Source organism: Zalophus californianus, chromosome 5 (assembly GCF_009762305.2).
Source record: "Zalophus californianus isolate mZalCal1 chromosome 5, mZalCal1.pri.v2, whole genome shotgun sequence".
NCBI lineage: Eukaryota > Metazoa > Chordata > Mammalia > Carnivora > Otariidae > Zalophus > Zalophus californianus.
Window position 1 is genome coordinate 153440990 of NC_045599.1, and position 20417 is coordinate 153461406.

General features: G+C 56.4%; 1 protein-coding gene across 1 annotated transcript in view; it reads left to right on the forward strand.

The window, feature by feature from the left end:
• LPCAT1 (lysophosphatidylcholine acyltransferase 1) overlaps positions 1 to 19261 on the forward strand; it is a 47051-nt gene extending 27790 nt beyond the window's left edge. The window contains exons 4-14 of the mRNA XM_027606314.2: positions 3010 to 3122; positions 4228 to 4288; positions 4560 to 4618; positions 6705 to 6739; positions 7960 to 8014; positions 10163 to 10245; positions 13344 to 13469; positions 14068 to 14221; positions 15263 to 15361; positions 16929 to 17067; positions 18560 to 19261. Coding sequence (XP_027462115.2) covers positions 3010 to 3122; positions 4228 to 4288; positions 4560 to 4618; positions 6705 to 6739; positions 7960 to 8014; positions 10163 to 10245; positions 13344 to 13469; positions 14068 to 14221; positions 15263 to 15361; positions 16929 to 17067; positions 18560 to 18744 — 1109 coding nt within the window. The 3' untranslated portion in view covers positions 18745 to 19261. The remainder of the gene's footprint in view (positions 1 to 3009; positions 3123 to 4227; positions 4289 to 4559; positions 4619 to 6704; positions 6740 to 7959; positions 8015 to 10162; positions 10246 to 13343; positions 13470 to 14067; positions 14222 to 15262; positions 15362 to 16928; positions 17068 to 18559) is intronic.
• Positions 19262 to 20417: the final 1156 nt, after the last annotated feature.

Genomic DNA, 20417 nt, shown 5'->3' on the forward strand with positions numbered 1-20417 from the left:
ACGTATAGGGCCAGTAATTTTGAGCCTGGTTATCCAAATAAAGGTTTATATGTCATGTGCCTGGAAAGTCAGGTTAAACCGAGGATTTTCTGAAAGCCAGGCAGAGACTCTGGTAATTAGCAAATATGCGTTTCACTTTAATAATGCTAGAAGGTCATCACAGGCTCCTGAGTATAAAGCAGTGTGGTCCCTGGCAAAGGACGCAGGAAGCTCTTTCAATTTTGCAATTTTGTTCTGATTTCTTATTTTAAGTTTTAAGCTTCAGGCTGTGGAATGTTAGCATTCTGGGGAAGTGCTGGGATCTGTGGGGGCATGTCATCCCCCCTCATTCGCGTACAAATTATGCAAAGCCTTCTCAAAACCTTGCCTTCAATTATGGCTTGAGTCACAAGTTAGAATCATGGAGGCTCATAGTTGGACCTGCTCATCCACCTCCCAAGGTCAGGGTTCAAAAGCCAACTCCGTTGGCTGAATGTGCTGGGGGCTGCAAGGTCAGAGCTGAGCTCCATGCCCCCCGCCGCTGACCTTAACCTTGGGGTGTCAGAAGGGAGGGCGCTGACCTTAACCTTGGGGTGTCAGAAGGGAGGGCCACCAACATGTCCTCTGTGTGCGGGGGTCCTTCATGTAGACTCACATTCCCACTCATTTCAGGGATAGCATAGCAATAAGAGTGAAGGAGTGGTGATGGACCCATTTATTATAGATTTTAATTAGAACTCATATATGGCACATCCCATCCAAGTACTAGCCAGGCCCGACCCTGCTTAGTTTCCGAGATCAGACGAGATCAGACATGTTTAGGGTGGTATGGCCGTAGACCGTATATGGCAAATCCCAAATTGTATTCCCTTTCTCCGGGTTTTGAAGGTAAATACACCTGAAAGGGACTCTCCCCTAGGAATGCAGCTGAGGGCTTCTCCCATCGTGTGCGACCAGAACACACCCCGTGACGCAAGTCTGGATTCCCGTGTCACGGGGGGGGTCTCACCGGCTGTTCCTTCCGGTCCCTCTCATCCTTGTTGTTTAAAGCACGAAGCTTTGGACACCCTTTGACAGCTACCAACTTTGGTGAAGAGATGAATGTTAAAAATATTCAAAATATTTTCACCTTCAGATTTGTAAATACCAGTTAGAGTAATCAGCCCAGGGATTTCTCCCATTGTTACATTGTCAGTTTACTTTCAGTGTCCTTGATATGGGCACCTGGGAGTTTACAGACCTGAGGAGGTTTGGTGCTCAGTGTCAGAGGTGACAGAGCCAGCTCACAGTTTTGTTGCCCGGCCCCTTGTCGCCAACACCGCTGGGGCTTACCCGGCAGGCAGCCACATTTCCTCTCTGTCCTCAGAAGCAGGCTCTTCAGTTGTGAGGTCTCCAGTGTGGGTGTTCACCTAGGGATTCCCAGAAAGAGGTGCAGTCTGAGATTTCAGTCAGGAGGAAGCCCCGTCATCCTCGGAGCCCAGAGAGCTGCTCCCCACCGCTGCCTGGAGCCTCAGCTCATCCATGATGGAGGAGAGTCATCCTCCACGTTGCCGGGAAGGGGAGCCCTGTTCAGGGAGACCAGCCAGCCTGCAGCCTTCTCTCCCACCCTGGGAGGACTGTGCGGAGCTGGTGTGGACAATAGGAAGCTGGGTGGCTTCCCATCGTCTCGTCCTGTGGGCGACCCCCTCGGCCCTTTCCCTGCGTGTCACTCCCAGCACAGTTAGAGGAATTGGCAAGAACGATGCAGTGGGGAAAGAAGTCTCCAGATGCCAGACGAAAAGATCACTGAGACCCACGTGCAGCTTAGATTTTGAGTCCCATGGACCTGACGAGATAGAATATTGTTGTTTCTTTTTAATGAATTTTCTCTTTGTCTTTTGGAAGACCTCCCAGAAAGAAGAGTCACAACGTGTTATTCTTACGAGTAGTTAGAACACTCTGAAGTCCGAGCTGATGTTGGGCCCGGCGGGGACGTGTCTCACCCATGGGGATGCCCCGCTGCCGCGGCCACCCGCTCGTCCTTCCTGGGAGTGGACACCCTCCCTAAGGATGACGGTCCTGTCAGTTTGGGGTTTCTCTCCTAAGAAGTGTCTCCCCACCTTCAGATCCTCTTGTGCGAGAACCGTGTGCTGGTTGCTGCTGTCAGCTCTGGTCACGAGGGCACTGACCTGCCACCCCCGCAGGGCCGTGGGCCCCCTGGGCCAAGCTAGTTAGGACCACGGCTGTGTGGGTGCCCTGGGTCGCCCCCGACAGAGGGCCGCACGCTGCGCGGCTGAAGACAGCAGATGTTGATTCTCACACTGTCCTGGGGGCCGGGAGTCCAGAGTCGAGGTGTGAGAGGGCAGCCTCTGGGGAGAGGCCGTGCCAGGCCTCCGCAGCCTCTGGCGGTTCCCCGCCATCCCCGGCATCCCGTGGCTCTGGTCACATCACTCCGGTCTTGGCCTCTGCCGTCCCATGGCCTTCTCCCTGCGTGCACACTCATGTCTCTCCCTCCTCGAGAGGACGCTGGACGTGGGTCAGGGCGCACCCTGCTCCAACGCCACGTCACCTTAGCTCAGTTGCATCTGCAAGCACCCAATTTCCAAATACAGTCACAGTCCTAGGTACCTGGGGTCAGCACGTCAGCCTGTGTCTTTGAGGGAGACGGGTCTACACGTAACGGGGTGGTGGGGTTTAAGCCATGCGCCTCGGGCCCTTCTGACTCTGGAGCCTTTGCCCCCCAACGCCCTCCTCTGTCAGCCTCTTCTTGTTGCTTTCTCCTGCTTTACAGCCTGTGGATACTGGTGTCATTCCCCTGGACTTCGCAGGTCGTGGGGTTTCATGCCATCGTGGGAGGGAGCTTCTGTGATTTTCCTGATCCCCTCATGGTCAGGCATTGACCCAACACCCACCCGCCCTCGGGGACAGTGCTGCCCTCGGGGCGTCTCTGGGGGCTCGCCTGCACCCGCTTGCCGTGGGCAGCCCTTGTCCCTCCAGTCCTGCGGCAGCAGGGGCCGTGGTTCCCGACGAATGCCCCTCCTCCCCCTCCAGCTCTGATAAAGTACATCCGGCCAGTGTTCGTGTCCCGGTCCGACCAGGATTCCCGAAGGAAGACTGTGGAGGAGATCAGGAGGCGGGCACAGTCGAATGGAAAGTGGCCACAGGTAATGCAGTCCTGCTTGCATTTTGAGCAGATTTATTCCGGAAGATGTGAGCCTAGAGGTGGGGGCCTTCCCTGGGGGCCAGGTTCCTTTTCTTTCATTTTGTTTGATGAGCGTGTGAATTGAAGTCTGTGCTAAGTGTCAGGTACTTTTGGGTCCTAAAATTTGAAAATTGAAACAAACGAGAAGACCATTCTCATGCATATCTCAAGTTCCCAAAGCATCTTCACTGAAATGGCTCTGCTTGGCACAGTCTCACGCTTGGCACAGTCTCACGTCTGACAAATGCGCCAGCCGTGAGGCGTCGCTGTTTGCTCCTGAAAACCCTGGGCGGAGCTTGCCCGCGTGTGCCCGGCACCCGAGGGAGCGTCAGGAAGGCCTGACGCGGGCGGCGGGGCAGCGGCCTCAGCCTGTGCCATCTGTATTTCTCTGAGCCTGAGAAGCTGGAGCTCCCCAGGACTGTCCAGGTTCTGGGTGCTCAGAGAACATTGGAAGGCCTGAGTGCCGGGCACCCTCACTCACGGGGCAGGCCCTCGGGGCCGCGACGTCCAGGGTGCCTGGCTCCCCGCCTCTGGAAGCAGCCACGTGGGCTGTAGTTTCCAGTGCAGGGGGGACGGTTTAGTTTATATCGTGTGGCTGGAGGTCAGTATGAGTCAGAGTAATTTGGGGTTCCAGTGGAGTTTAACTGCTGGTTTTGTGGTGTTTCTGGTTGCTGGCCCGGCTGTGCCTCGGTTCTAGCCCTGGTCCCGATTCCTTCAGCCAAGGGCCCTTCGCTGAGCCCTCCTCTGTGTGCCTTTGTCCTGCTTTGCCCCGGGTGTGTGTGTGGGGGGGGTGCTGCACGCTGACAGGGCGTCCCGGCAGCGGTAGCTGGGCCTCACGGTGGCGGTGATCACCCCGACGCACGCTCTGAGGAGGCGTGTGCTGTCTGCATGTTTGCATTGTTTCCAGATCTTAATAGAACTTACACTTAGGAAATCCACGCATGCTTCCATCATGCATCTAAGCTGTTTCGATTGAGTGTGATTAAAGCATCTCAGCAGTGGAGAAAATAGACCGTATTCTGGGTTCTATTCCTTTAAGGCTAACCTTTTTTTCTTTTCATTCCAAGATAATGATTTTTCCAGAAGGAACATGTACCAACAGGACCTGCCTAATTACCTTCAAGCCTGGTATGTAATTTTTCTTATATTCTCTGTTTTCCTCCTTGAGCAAAGTGGGGGAGACACTCCTGGGCCCGTTCCCTGCAGGGCATGGCTGCGAGCCTGCGGTCTTCCTGACGTGACACGGCCAATGCCCATGCCAAGGGAGCCTTCCAGGCACCCCGTGACCATTCACCAGGAAGGGGGACAGAAACGCTGCTTTCCTCTGGGACCAGCATGAGACGGGCCCCCAGCGGAGGAGCTCTGCCCTCGAAATAAGATGATGCCCCTTTTCCCCCAGGTGCCTTTATCCCTGGAGTTCCTGTGCAGCCTGTGGTTCTACGGTACCCGAATAAACTGGTCAGTGTGTTTCCTGGGATTACAGTGACCTACCTGGGAATGAGAATTCCCGGTGCCTCAGCAGGTCTTTTCTAGCCAATCCGCGATTCCAGGACCGCTCCAGTGTTCATGCAGGAAGGGCTGTGTCGTGGAGCGGTGGCCCTTCCTCCCTGCTGATCGGTCCTGCCGAGTTGATGTGAGCCATCCACCCTCGTCCTCAGCAGCCTTAGCTCCCTGTTCACCTGGAAAACAAGAGCGTTGAGAGAATCTAAGTTCTGGAAAGGCTGGGGGCAGCGGGCGGGAAAGGCATAAGTGACTCTGTATTGAATATGCCTCTGTGTGCACCTGCCTCCGTGCGGAGGTCTTCGCTTGTTATGTCAGAGCAAAGTAAAAGAGGGGGTGTTTGGGGCTCCGAGTGCCTCGATGATCTTGACGGACCCCCAGCTTGGGGGAGGCAGGAAGGCTGGAAAAATCCTCCTCAGGTTGTGGTCAGAGCCCCACCACGTACCTGTGTGGGCATCCTCAGCTGTCCCTTCCCCCGGGGGCCCTGTGGACGTGCCACATGCGTCCGGTTCAGTGGGCTGCACTCCCCAGGGCAGGCATTGAGCTCCGGTGGGTGCTGTTCGGCGCCCACTGCATCTCACTTCTGCCGTGACCCCCTCCTGGCGGATGTCCTTGCACCTACATGGGCATCGGGCTCTCACCGCCAGGACTCATGTCCCTGGGCCCTGCGTGGGTGCGGGTGCTCTGGACTGTTTCTTGATGGAGGACACACGAGGTGGATTTGTTTACTGCACTGAGCTTTCTCCCTATCACGGTGCGTCTTCATGAGGACAAAAAAGAAGCTCAGCAATCACAGCACGGTGCGGTCTGGAGTTGCTAGTCTAGATGGAGGCAGAATTACGTGTGACATCTGTGGTCATGAGGGGCTGCCCCCCCCCCCGCCTCTGGGCCAGACCCAGAGGGTCCCAGGTTTGCACAGCAGACCCTGTGCCTACACGTGCACACGGCGCAGAAGAGGTTCTCCCAGTGGTCAGTCAGTAGGTGTCGGTCAGAACCCGTAGCCGCGCGGACTGACAGTTACAATGACTGGGAGAGCGCACACCAGAGGCTCTGAAGAGGTGCATTCACCAGCCAGCGTCTGGGGCCAAGAGAATCATCCGTGCGTGGAATTCTAGATTTTCTGTTTCTTTGAGCTTGTTTCGTCAACTTACTTTAAGCAGATTGTCTTTCCTGGGTTCTCAGTTGTCAGAGAAGCAGAGCAGCCGCTTTACTCACTCATCCCGTCAGTCTGTGTCGCATTCCTCAGCGGCCTAGCGTCAGGGAGCACCACCACTAACAGCTTTGCACGCAGGCCCGTGTGGGGGACGGGTGGCTGAGGGCGGTTGGGGGCCGGGGAAGCCCCTGTGGTGGGTGGCTTTTCAGGAGTCTGTGGGAAGCCAGCAGGGGGGTGTCGGGGCTTCAGAAGAAAGAAGCCCAGTGTCAGGGCAGAAACGGTGTGTGTCTTCCCATGTCCCCACCTAGGTGGCTGGTGCCGCAGCTAAAACTGCAGGTGGGGGGCGCCCACAGCCCTCGAGGTCCTGGGCACGCCTGGGGCTCTGCAGTGGTTTCTTCTCCCTCCCAAGCCTCAGCTCATCTGCTGGGCATCTCTGGCCCAGGGTGGAGGCCAGGGCCTTGGGGGTCCAGGTGGGTGTGGGTTGGAATGAGCCTCATGGGACGGTGATGGCGGGGCAAGTGTCCCGGGGGCTGCTCGCAAAAAGCAGGTTCCTGTGCTGGGGCCTGATCCTGGCAGGGACGCCTTGAACACGGGGGAGGGCAGAAAACAGAACTGGGGCAGCGTCTCAGGCGGACGTCGGAATTGTGGACCTTGGAGCCGTGGGAGGGCAGGGGTGTGTCTGGGTGGCCTGGAGGCAATGGACACCCATCTGCTCCCTTGTCCCAGAGTGCGCTTGGGAGGAAGAGGGGTACCAGCATCTCTGAGGTCGGAGGTGGGCCAGGTTGAGGGCCAGGACAGAGGGTGGGCACACCATGGAAGGAAGGGCTCCCGAGGGAACTCCGGGTGCCTGATTTCCAGCTGTGATTCATTTTGCTCCTTTCTCGCCCCCAGGACACCATCACTTGGACCTGGCAAGGCCCCGGAGCGTAAGTCAGACCCTGTAGTGTCTCGTGTGTCCTGTCCTTCTGGGAAAGCACAGGGGCCACTCAAGCGACTGCCCTGCATTCTGGGCACTTCTGCAAATGTGGATCCTCGGAACACATAACCCACTGCTCTCGGACAGCAGTTAGGGTCTGCCCACTGTGAAAGCCAAGTGTGCAAGCCTGGTCTGTTCGCACACTCCTGGGCTCCAGGACCTAAGTTAATGGTCTTCGACTCCAGAGGGAAGGTGACTGTGGAGTGCTCTTTTGTCCCCACGTGTGCCTGTCGGCTCAGTGGGCACCATCCCATCCACACCGCACCCTGCAGCTCCTGGGAAAGAAAGGGGGGCTGCAGGGACGGTCCTCCTTTTAAAAAACTGCACGGGGGAGGCTCGGGTTCTAGGACAGCAGGCCTCCGTGGTGCCAGCCTTTGACCTGGTGCAGCAGAAGGGTGGGTGGTGGGGCCAGGCCGAGCCCTCCCAAGGCCTCTGGGCAAGGCATTTGGAACGGATGCTGGGGAGGTACACTGAGGGGCAGCATATGTGGGCACTGGTGTTAGCATTGCTGAGGCCAGAGTGTGGAGGGTGGAGGGTGAGAAGCAAGGGGGACGCTGGGAGAAAGGTGGGAAGGGCTCTTTTGGGCCCTGGTAGCCAGGCTTGGGGTTGGCAGTGATAGGGCCGAAGTCGGGTATGTACGAAAGAGTTAAGAGGACAGTTGTCCACTGCGGAGAGGAGCAATGGCCCAAGGACAAGAGACTCCAGATGGCTCCGCATTTCCAGCTTCTGCAAATAAAGGGTGGTGATGCCAGTTCTGAGGTCAGGAGCTCTGGGGCCGGCCTTGGGGGTGGCATGGCTCAGGGCCTGTTGAGTCTGCATTGCCTGGGGACAGGTGTGGGACAGTGTCACGTAGAGGAGGTTTCCTGAGCCAGAAGACACACTTGGGAAATGGGGGCGTGCAGGGCAGAGGAGGGCTGCAGGGGTGGGTGCAGTCGTTGGGACCGTGAGGGACCCTGATTAGTAAGAGTAGCCCCGTCCTCATCACAGCGTTGTAAGGCTCTGCTTCAGGCTGAGGGAGGCACAGCGTCCCCTAAACAAATTAACCGCCCAGTAGTGCCCTCTGCAGGGGACAGGCATCCGGGGAGTTTGCTCCAGAATTGGAAGTAATTTAATTAAAAGACATTGAGAATCTTTTAACCAATGCTGTCAATCTGTTTGTTCATTTTTAAGGTTGAAAATCCTGTGGCTCACACTGTGTCAGTTTCACAATCGAGTGGAAATCGAGGTTCGTACAGATGCGGCGTTAAACAGCATTATGCAAGGGTCTATGAAGACGCAGTACCAGAGTGCTGTGTTAAGCTGTCTAGATGCAATGTGATACAATGTTACGTCGGGGTCTATATCCTATAACATTACATGGTGTTACAGTCTGTGCACCTACTGTGTTACAGAATGTCTACTGGTATCTGCACCCATACCGAGCGATACAGTTACATTGCCTACATGTGCAGTGTCATGTTGCATCTGTGTGGATACAGTGTTACACTGGTATCCACAGATGAAATTGTATGTTGTCCATACAGACACAGTGTTACACAGCATTTTATTGGTGTCTGTGTGGATACAGTGTTACACAGGGTTTCGTTGTGGATGCAGTGTCATGTTGGTGTCTATACAAAGACAACATGATGTTATCTGTGGACGTGAGGTTTTACTGGTGTCTGCAGATACACTGTGATGTGGGCATCTCTAGAGATAGTGTTGGTATCTACACAGACAGGACGTTCTACTTGTCACGTTGCTGTCTGTAGAGATACAACATTGTGTGTCATCTGTCTTGCTTTGAAATCTTTCCACTTCTCTTTGCTTTGCTCCTCAGAGGTACTTCCCTGTGGTTTTTCATCAGTCACTTTGTGTCTCTTGCATGATTTTGCAAGAATCAGATAGGTCTTTAAAAATCAACAAGGAAGTTAAACCCTTCTTTTATTATGGTTAGCATAGCTTGAAGGCATTTAAAATTGGCACATGTGCAGTGAATTACGTCTTGGCATTTTTACATGATACCGACACTGTCGGATTCATATGGCAGACCTGTCGTCCTGTCATTCTCTGTCTAGTCCGTGGTCAGATCACATAACCTGCCTCCAGCTTTCAGCCCGTTGTATGTCCCAAAGTCATGACGCCCATTCTCTCGGCTCAGTTCAATAGCCACATTCGTGTAGTCTATACATTTTATCCAAGTGGATGAGGAATAGAGTCTCTTTCTTAAAAGGGAATCAGTCGGCTACTCTGCCCCTGAAAAGGGAGCCCGAACACGACGGAAAGGGTTTAATGAGGCAGTTTGCTACCTTCTGATAAAAGTTGCAGAGTTGCACTGAATTTACATGGATTTCAGCCAGGTTCCAGATTTTTCACTAAAGTACAACATAAGCCACTTAATTACAACACACTGAGCCGAAAGGTCCCTGGCCCGAGTCCAAGGGTGGCAGCCATCCACGTAGAATATTACATGTGGCTTGTCTGCGGGTGGCCGGGAAGCAGCCGTGCAGCGGGGCTCGGGAGGACGCCTCCAGTGTGCACTCCTCTATTTCAGGCCTCAGTTGCAGTTTTCAGAGTTGGTTTTTTATTTTTTAAGATTTAATTATTTGTCAGAGAGAGAGCGAGCACAAACGGGGAGCAGCAGAGGGAGAAGCAGGCTCCCCGTGGGAGCAGGGAGCCCAATGCAGGACTCAATCCCAGGACCCCGGGACCATGACCTGAGCCAAAGGCAGGTGCTTCACCGACTGAGCCACCAGGCTTCCCCACAGTTTTCAGAGTTTAAAGGAAACTCTGACTTTCTGAAACCCTTCTAAGTGTCTTCACTCGTGCTGTGCTGACAGGTACCAGTGCTGACGTGAGCGCCTGCCGCGATTTCCGTGGTGTGTGGTATATGGTGGGGGGGGGGGGCACCTGAAGCCACATGGTGGGAACTGATAAGGCTTCGGGGTGTCCCCGTATTGTTGTGTGTGTGTATTAAAGAAAAAGGGCGCAGTGATGTTTGCCTTTCTGCACAGTGGAGTTGGCAGCAGAGTGTGGGACTTTTAACAATGTCTTGTGTTCTCCCCAACACAAGCAGAGACTTTTAGAAAGAGGAGCACACATGTAATTCTTGTGCACCCCAAGAGAAGGCTTCCGTGTGAAATTAGAAATGCGGAGTGCCCTGGCAAGCACGAGCTTCTGTCTCAGGGGAGCGAGCGCTCCTGAGGAATCGGCTATATTCACACACATGTGCATGTGTGTCTGTTTGCGTGTGCGTGCACACGCACACCGTGGCCACGTTGAAGGTGGTTCTGATGGAAACTGCTTTGACAGATCTTCATTGTGTTAGACTCATAACTGCACTGTGGTGGGCTTGTGATGCGCATGGGAGTAACGCAGCCTTCTTTGTGCTCAGTTCCTCCCCGTGTACAGCCCTTCAGAGGAAGAGAAGAAGGACCCCGCGTTGTACGCCAGCAACGTGCGGCGCGTCATGGCCGAGTGAGTGCCCCTCGTCCTGCCGTGTCAGGGCCAGAGTCCATGGCGTCCTCCGAACACCCTCATCCCCTGGGAACCCTCAGAGTATTAGGGTGCCCATTCATGGGCTGGTTCCTCCTTAGCATGGCACAAAACATAGTGGCATTTGGAAAATGGGTCTTTGCAGAAGCGAATGAGTAAGTGCTGACTGTGCATTTGGGCAGGCGGCTGTGCTCGGCCGCTCCGCACCCCCAGTCTCTGCCGGGTCCTGCTTCTGGATCCGCGTCATCACCACCTAACTTCATAGATTCCACCTGTGTGGTAGGAACCGGTCACCAGGGCGCCGGTCTGTGCACGCGACGACGGCAGCACCGCCTGGCAGCCCGTGGGACGATCCTCACACTCTGCACCGGCTCGTGTGGTCTATGCCGGCGCCCTTACCCAGCTTACCAGATCCAGTGTGGGAACTAGATGCTGACCTCTAAGATAACGTGCGCGAATTCCACGACGAGCGAGCGTGCCGTTCGCAGGTTCTTGCTTCCTGATTCCACACCGTTCCCCGCTATCTTGGATGGGGTGATGGCAGCCTGTGCCCGGCGTGTCTTCCTCCCCTCGCGGGCCCTGTCCTGTCTTCTCCTCCTCTCTTCTGCTCCCGGGCAGCAGGGCCCGCCTCTGCGTTTGTGCGGGGCGGGGAGGGGGTCTCAGCGGCTCCACAGGCATGCCCCTCCCGCGTGGGAGGTTCATGTGGCTCTGGAGGGGTTTTCCCTGCGCTGTGGCCGAGCTGGTGTGACCGAGGGGTGAAGTCAGCCCCATCCCCTCACCGTGTGCCCATCAGACCCCCCACATTCACGTGTTTTGTGAGACTGTACTAAGCAAAATCATAACCTCAGCATACGTAAATTAAAACTTGGCGGGGTATTCAGACATCGTCCGCACGCCCCTCAGGAAGGTAGGTGCTAGGGACAGAGTCCAGTGGGACACCCCCAGCCTCCTCGGGCACCCACTCGCCAGAATTCATCTCCTGCTCACTCTCGGAATCCCACACCAAGTCACATGGAGAGCAGTTGGCTGTCAGGATGCACTTGACTCTCAATTTGGGGGAAGTCAGGGTGTTCAGCCTCTCAGTAAAGAAATAATCTCCATGGAATCAAAGGTTTGACGGGTTAAGTGTGAATTTTTTTAGATCACATTCAAATAAATTAGCTAATTATATTGGAAAAATGTATATATCATAAATTCCCTGTGTTAATGGAAGAGAAGCATCTTAATATCACATAGAAAAGGGCAGATTAGCCACTGGGCATCCCCCTGCCCCCACAGCCATGGGAGAACCCAGAAATGTGGAAGTGCGCCCTCGCACCCACTGAGAACAGCCCAGTCCTGGTGAGCATCGTGGGCAGCCCAGGTGCACCTCCTCCTGCCTCCTTGTGGGGATAACCTGAGACGCTCCTGGTAATCCTAGGTTCTGTCCCCACCCGATGGTACCTGAGTCTGCCAAGCGGGGTTATACTAGCTGTGGAAGAAAGACTTTGAATCCCCTGTCTCCTAGCCACAATTGCACGGTACCGTCCTGGCAGTGAGGAACTACTGTGGAGATGATTAAAAGCCCATTCGGTTATTGGGGGAGGGGGCTTAGTTTTAAATACTTGGCAAGTTTTCTACCCTTGTTTCCTTTAATAGAAGAAGGGCATTTTTCATGAAATCTGATGCAGTTCTTTAGAATGGCTGAGCTCTGACTTCGGGGCACCGCCAGCCCGATGAAAGCAACCCCTGACCACTCCTAAGACAAGTTGAGCTTCCGAATTAGACACCCGGTGGGGTGGTGTCCTCGAAGCACCAGCTACACGCTTGCTTCCTAGCAGGGTGGAAACCAGAGTAATACTCAGCCAACCGCAAAGCTTGGGGGAGCCCCAGGTTCTATGTGATTGGACTTTGGGGTCCACTAGTAAGCATTCATGTCTAGTGCCAGATGTGGACTCGGAACGTTGTCTTTCTGTGCATGTCGGCGTTCAGAGTGCTCGCCACCCAGTGGCTCCCAGTACAGACATCTGTGTGGCAGGATGCTTCTGTGGGCGTGTGTGAGAACTCTGGTCCTGCAGGGCCCTGGGGCGAGCGCCCAGGGCCAGGGCTGTAGCCGTCGGGGCCACAGCACCCCTGCTTGGACCCCCATCGCCTCCCCCCTCCATCCCCCAGGTTCTGTCCTGCACAGGCCCTGTCCAGATGCCCCTTCTTGGGGAGGGACACGTGGGAGCGGACAGGAGGAATGGCTCTTCCTGTCTGTGGACAGCCTGGGGGGACGAAACCTGTCCTCCTTCATGTGTCCAGACCCAGGGAAGTTTTCAGGGTGCCCCTCCCACGAGGCCTTCCTGGCTTTATCCCACAGAGCACAGGCTGCGGCGAGGGCTTCTGCCATCTGCTGGAATGGCGGGAGCTGGCCTCGCTGGGCCCCCAGCTGCCGAAGGGACCGAGCACTACTCACGGCCGCCTGACGAGCCCCTGCAGGCTCGAGAGCGGTTCAGCGGCCTGGCAGACACCTTCACAGATTCCTGTGCTTTAGTCCAGTCTTAAGTGTTGGCTTCATTCTGGACGCTTCCTCCTGCTTTCCTGGAGTTCTTTCCTCACCCCAGCGCCACCGACTCCCTGGGGCTTTCTGGAGCGAAGCCGCCGACCTCCAGCTGGGGCTCCACGTGGGCCTCCCACGTTCTCGGGAAGCTTGTTCTTTCCACGGCCTGCACAGCTGCCCTGGACACCACCTGTATTTGTAGCAATTTCTTCCTGTTTAACTAAAACGTGTTTTGTGGGGGCCACAAAATTAGCACACGGACACCCCTGCAAAAGCATGACTTGCAGATAAGCCTCATGGGCCCCAGAGGGAGGGCTCGCTGACCCCAAGTGCATGTCCTCACGCACAAGCCACGGCCTGCCTCAGACGCACGGGGTCTCGGTGGGATGTGGGACAGGTGCCACCGCTGCGTGGACGGGCTCAGGAGCCACTGGGGAGGGGCCTGGGAAGTGGGGCCTGCATTACTGTGATGTGGCTCCCTCTCCCGTGGTCACCCCGAGGCGTCCTCCTCGCTCTGCTGCCCCGGGGGCGCTTGACCGGGATGCCCTCCTCTTTGCAGGGCCCTGGGCATCTCCGTAACCGACTACACATTTGAGGACTGCCAGCTGGCCCTGGCGGAAGGACAGCTCCGTCTCCCTGCAGACACTTGCCTTCTAGAATTTGCCAGGCTGGTGCGGGGCCTGGGGTGAGTGTGACGCTTTTTCTTTTCAGACCCCTCCCTCACGCACCGTGGCTTATCTGGCCACGCTCGTGGGGTTCGCTCAGGAACGGGAGAGTTCTGAACAGCACTGCCGAGATGCCTTTTCTAAGACAGGAAGCTTCCAGAAACTTCTGTCAGACCCTCCCAGGGGCCCCCACCCCTGCCGTTGTTGGTGACCAAGCCGGAGATCACGGTGGGCGCTGAGGGCCAGCTGGGCCTTCAAGCCGACAGAGGTGCTTGTGCTCAGGGTTTGTGGGAGCTTTCCATGTGTCCACGTGTCCACATCAGTCCACGTAGAAGTGTCTCATAACTCTCCGTGCTCAGCACAGCGGTCCCAGCCAACGGTCACACCCACCTGCGTGAGGGGGTTCCACGGAGGGGACAGGGCGTCACCCCTTTGTAGACGCTGAGGCAGAATACATGGTGTGCCTTCAAATTATTAGAACACCTTTTGTTGAAAATGAACTTGCTGCTCGCTGTAGAAGCAATTTTAATATTTTGTTGAGTCTCGTTATAGTAAATCTCCTGTGTTTGGCATTCTGTGATTTTAATGAAAAATATCTTTTCCTCTTTTTGTGTGTAGGTTAAAACCAGAAACACTTGAGAAGGATCTGGATAAATATTCCAAAAGCGCCAAGAGGCAGAGGGGAGGAAAGTTGAGTCTCCCTGAGTTTGCGGAGTACCTGGGCGTCCCTACCTCAGACACGCTGGAGGACATGTTCTCCCTGTTTGATGAGGTGAGCCCGTCACCCTGGGAGGGGTTTCGTGCAAAACCTCCGGCTTTCAGATGTGTATTGTTTCCTAATAAGCATTGTTTGGGGATTTGGGAAGTAGAGAGGGAGAACGGCCCCCCCTTGCCCCGACCAGCCCCCCTGTCCCTTGGGTATTTTCTCCCGTGTTTTTAAATGCACATAGAAGTTTGACATTTAAGTTGACATTTGCTGATAAACCTGTAGTTTGGGGTTTTAAGTGGAATCGCTGAAAACCCTAAAAATATCAAAAGAGTGTTCCCTTCTCCAGAAATCCAGAATTTCTAGGTAGTGGGCCTCTTTCCCGACGACGGGCCTCTGTAGAGGGTCACCACTGGCCTTCCGCGAAGTGCGTCAGGACTGTCCCCGTGCGGCGCTCCACGCACCCCTGCCAGCCATGCCCATAATCAAGAAACCCATCGTGTCTGGACGAGGAGTCCATGTTCACCAGTGCAGTCCAGACATGGGTGGCCCTACTGGGCATAGGGGTGGGAGACAGTGCTCCGGGAGCCTCCTCTGCCCTGGGTCCACCCTTGGCTCGTTCCACTCACTCCGGTGGCCTGTTTGTTGGAAGCAGCGCCTGTCCCGTGGTGACCCCCTGGGTCGCTGAGGACCTTCTGCATGGAGCTCGGTGAGCGTCCAGCGGGCCAGGCCTGGGCACTGACCACATCGTAGCTCGGGACCACCTTCATTCTGCATGCTCACCTCTCTGCCACATGCGACTAGGTTCTCAGGACGTGAGTGTGCACCTTGCTGCGCGCTGGGGTTTTCCTCGAAGGAAAGCCTTAGCAGGTGGCATGAACTTCCTTACGCTGCATGCGCCAATCTCCTGGACTCTGAAAATCGACCGTAATGACCTAAAAAGGGTGTGTGGTGTGGCCACCTTGCAAAAGCCAGTTGGTTATGAATGTTCTTCCAAAATATTCCTTTCATGGAGGCAGATAAGGTCCAGGAGTGAGCGTTCAAACCCAGCTCCCCCAACCCGTGGGAGGGGCTGAGCTGTCCCCTGAGGGCGTGTCTCATTCCCAGAGCGGAGACGGCAGGATGGACCCTCGGGAGTACGTGGTCGCCCTGTCTGTCGTCTGCCGGCCATCCCGGACTCTGGACACCATCCAGCTCGCGTTCAAGGCAAGTGTGGCATTTATGGGAGTTTAATTTGTAGGGTCAGTGAGACACAGGGTCACGGCAGGCCTCGCCTACATTTTCACAGCTCCTTATCACACGGGCAGACGTACTCTGTGCCTGACTGCTATTTTCACGGAAGCTTCTATCAGCCATTGTTGTACAAATGCCCCCAAACCTCCTCGAATCGATTTCCGCCTGCGGTTCGTAATCCACACTCACGAGAAGGGCATGGAGGAGGGTCTTCGTGAGCTCCAGCCTGGATAGGGCTGATGAGTGCCCCACACGCCAAGTGGTGTTACACATCCATCCTGCGTGGCCCCACACCTCTCAGCTCTCCCAACTCGACCTCTTCATCAGCCCTTTGACTTAGGGTGCAAAGGAGCTGCCTGTCCAGAGCCGAGCCATTCACCCCTGCTGCAGGGATTCTGAGTCTGGGAGACACCCATAATGGGGTCCCTGCTCACCTGCGGATTCACCTGGCTGGCTTCACCAGGACACCGTCAGCTAGGACAGAGCTGGGCTGGCTTTACTCACCTAGAAACACATTTTGTCAGGGTCTCAGAATGGGTACTTCTTGCAGGTGCAACTCACGTTAACCAGATTCATGAGAACCTGAGGTATAAGCCAGCTGGATGCTTGTCTCTCACTGCTTGGAGAATGCCCCCTTTCTTGTTTATGACCCCAGCAGCCCCTCCCCATAGCATCACCGGGAAACCCCCTCAGTGCACAGTGCCTCACGTGGATAACACCGTGAGAATTAACTGGGTGACTGATATTTGGTGGGCCCTGTCTAGGAAGGCCTGACCTGCCTCCTCCAGCCTGAGCAAGCTAGCTCTGAGAGCGCTAGGCCTGCACCTGGCTCATGGCCCCTCTGCACTCCTGCCTTCAGCACACCCCCTTCTGATGGACCCCAGCCCGGCAACTTCTCTGCTGTCAGCTTGCAGAGTCTGGTCTGGGAACAGTGGCCGTGCTTGGCTTGTGTCTTGGAACATGGAGCAGACCGTTTTTCAGGCAGCCCTGCCGAGGCTCCTGCCTGAGGGGCAGGCTTACTGGCTGCGGAAGGAGGTGGATCCGGGGGAGGCGGCACCCCCCAAAGGCCACGTTGCTCGTCCTGGCTGGCGGGGTGGACATCCTTTCCCTACAGGGGACCCACACCGTGGTTCACAGCACACCAGCCCTTCGATGCCTTTCTCTCGGTCACTTGCCAGAACCAAAGCAGAAGCTGTTGGAAAGAGGGTCCGTGGGTTAGCCACCTCCTGAAGATCAAGCCAGGTGGTGGCTCATTCGTGTCATTGAGCGAAAGCCCATGAGCCCCCACATGTGCCAGCAAGCCCAGGGTGCCGGCTCCATCCCTGACCCGGGGGGACACGCTCTACCTGGAGGCCGTGTGTGGGAGGGCGGGCCGTGCGCTCAGAGCTCAGTACCCCGTGGGGGTCAGTTTGTGAGCGGAGTTCTGGCTGTTCTGAACCAGTGGGGTCAGGGCCTGCTTGAGAGCTGGGAACCCCGTGAGCAGGAGAAACAGCCCACACAGCTGGGGGCCTCATGGGGTGACGCTGGCCTCTGCCTGCAGATGTACGGGTCACGGGACGGAGACATTGATGAGGACACCCTGTCCCGCATCCTCAAGACTGCCTTAGGGGTGGCAGAGCTCAGCGTGACCAACCTTTTCCGGGCCATCGACCAGGAGGGGACAGGGCGGATCACATTTGGTGAGTGGCCTGAGAGCAGGGGGAGGAGGGCCCCGTTGTACGGGGGGTGTGCCCAGGAGGAAGGGCTCGGGGACACAGTGGAAGCGGAGCCCGTGCGTGCTCACCAGGGCACCGTGTTGTCTTGTGCAACACAAAATTCCCAGAAGGAAGATTCTTCCCCAAGCCTGGCAGGGATGGGTTAGGGGATTTTGAGTCTGATTTGTGCAGGGGATGAATAGAGCCAGATCCGACGCCCAAGCTTGGAGCCCCAGATCCACAGCGTCCCTGGGGGCTGCAGACTGTGTGTGCTGAGGCCGGGCTGTGGCAGCCCACGGGGGTCCATGATCCGGGTCCCCTGTGGAAGCAGGGAGCCTGCCCCATCGGGACTGACTGCTGTGGGCATGTCCTCGTGGGCTGGGGGGCGGTGGCTCATCACTTTTAGCCACACAGATTGGGACAGCTGTGATCCTCAGGGACTCAGACCTGAAAAACCCACTTGCAGGCTGAGGTGAAGGGGTCTGGGGCAGTAGGATCCCTGGAAGACAGCCCCCCTTGGCGGGCCCGCCAGTGTGCACATTCGGTAATGAATGTATTCTCGCTAAAAAAGAGTAGACATTTGCTCAGAAAAGGTCATTGTTCATGTCTTGTTTGGACGTGTTTTTAAAATTGCATCCAAATGTCAGGCACGAGTGTGTGTGTTGATTTAGTGTGTGTGTGTGTGTGTACACCTGCACAAAGAGTAGGGCATGCGTCCTGGTGCGCTTGGGTAGTGGTGGTGGTGGTGGGGGGGGGGGGGGTCGCTCATAGTGAGCACTGACCAACTGCAGACATTCTCCAGTGAGTCGTTCTGTGTCCCCCAGAGGAGCACGGGCGGTTTCCCTGGGCTCTGTCGTCTCCCACACCCAGGCCTGTGGGTGCCACCAAGCTCTTGGAGGGCGCTCTGCACCCCAGGACTGGGTCCCGGGGCTGTGGGGAGACGCACGGGCTCAGAGCCGCTCGGGCCCTGTGACCAGCGCGGACGGTGGCCCTGTCGCCCGTGCACGCGTGCCTGGTCTCTCCAGAGCGTGGCCGTGTCCCTCAACACCACCTGCCTCGCAGAGATCAGGTCCTCCCGTGGACGCTTCGTCCTGCCCCCAAACCAGATCCTCTGAGGAACAGCATGTCCCGCACACACAGGACCCAGACTACACCGTTGAATTCAGACTCACGTTTTCTGTAGCTGTTCCCCCAAAACAGGAGCAGCTGAAAGGACAGAACAGCCTAAAGGAGAGGGTCCCCCGCCCCCCTCCCCCTCTGCCGCCCTGCCCTCCTTCCTCCCCTCCTCCCCATTCCCCTCCCCTGCCCTCTGCCCCTTCCCTCCGCCTCCCCTCCCCCCTCCTCCGAGGGCCCGGATTCCAGCCCTACCTGAAGCCCACTGTGAGATCACAGTGGCCCCTGCAGGCCCAGGGACAGGAGCCCCCAGCTTCCAGACGTCTGCCCCCTGCCAACCCAGGTGCCTCTTCTGTCTTTCCAGCTGACTTCTGCAGGTTTGCAGAAATGTTCCCCAACTTTGCAGAGGAGTACCTGTACCCCAAACAGACCTATCCGGACAGCAGTGCACAGACACCCCTCGCTCCAACCCCCAACGGCTTCTGTGCGGACTTCAGCCCTGAGAACTTGGACATTGGAAGGAAACCTTTCCGTAAGAAACTGGACTAGGAGAGAAGGTTCTGGAGAGAGGAGGCCTCTCTGCGGCCCTGTCACCACCCGCCTCCGCCTGGCTGTGAGCCTGTTCGCGGTGGCGTGGCTCGGCCTCGCTCTCCCGCGTGTTGTGTGCGTGTACCGGCCGCGGGCCGAGTTCTGCGACACCCGGGAGACCTTCAGAAGGTCCGTCCTTCTGCCCCTGTCCCTTTGTGGAGCGCCCGTGTGAGGGCGGGGCCTCGCCAGCCGCGGGGCTGCGTGGGCCCCCGGGGGACGGTCCCGGGTTCACTTCCCGCAGTCTTTCCTCGCGTCCCTGTTGGAGTCCGTGCCCGGTGGCTTGCGCACGTGGACGGGACTCCACATGCACACGCGACACGCGGGAGACCAAGACATGTCACGTGTGTTTCGATTCCAGCACAAGTTCTCTGCCAGCCTGTGTGGGGGTCACAGCATGGCAGAGGCCTGTCTGACTTTTAAACATTTCTATATTTGTGGGAACTCATGAGTATTTTATAAACTTCATTTAGATACTTCAGGAAGCATTCAGCATTTTTTTAAAAAAAAATTGTTTTCTACGTCATTTTTCCTTTGAGGGCCAGAGGATATCTATTTATAGGCCCTTTTTTGATAGAATCCGAGGCTGTATGGGGCTTTGACTTCAATCTCTTTCTGGCCTCTCTCTACCAGGTACATTCCTCCGTCTGGGTCCGCCACACACACGCAGCCCAGACGCCTTTTCTGCTTCTTTAATCCTTTTCAAATTCCCGTCTTTTTTATAAACGTTACCAGCTTGGCATTTCTGTTACACATAAGGTAATGTACTTCAGAGCCTCGCAAATCCAGCCGAAGCGTTGCGCGGCGGGGAGGTGGGTGAGTTAGCAGGAGGTCGCAGTGGGCAGCCCTGGCTGGTGTGCTGAGCCTCCTGGAGGCCAGCACCCGGGCGACGGGCAGGTCCTGGCGGGAGGCTGGCGCCCCACACTCTGCCGCTGCCCACCGGGGCCTGCCCGCCACCGAGCACGAGGCCGGCACCGGCCCGGCCTCAGGGAAGGCGTTGGGGCCGCCGCCCGAGTCAGGTGAGGAGCAGAGCCTCCACACACAGGAGGGGAAGCCCTGGTGTTGCCCCTCCACGCCCGGAGCTCGGCCCGAGGCACGGCATCCTTCGGACACAATTAGAGGTCTGCTCTTCAAGCACAAGGACCACAGCCTCTAGTTGGGTCTGAAGCAAAGCCTCTGGTTTGCTTGGGGAAGAAAATTCTTTTGAATTTCTAAATGAATTGGATTTTGTATTTGGGCATCTCCATAGAAAGCGACCGCCAGGGCCGCCAGAAAAAATGTTTACAGACTTCCCAAGGCGTGCCCAGTGTGCGCTTCCAGCAACCTCCCGGAGCGAAGGGAAGGCCCCGGCCTCCGTTCCTGCACTGTTGTCCGCCCCTCGGGGAGGCACTGCCCGCACGCATGCAGCCCAGATGCGGGCTTGGGAGCTCACGGTAATCAACTTCTAGCTGCAGAATGCATAGAAATTCATTTTTAGGAGAGAAAACATACAAGTGACCAATGAAGGAGGTAAATAAACTAAGATATTCTGAGGGAAGGGTCCGGCTCGCGGCTCCTGGCCTTGGCGTCTGTGGATGAAGGGCTTTTTGAATGAAGTGCCACTGGGCATTTTCAGGAAAAAACCCCTGATAAACAGA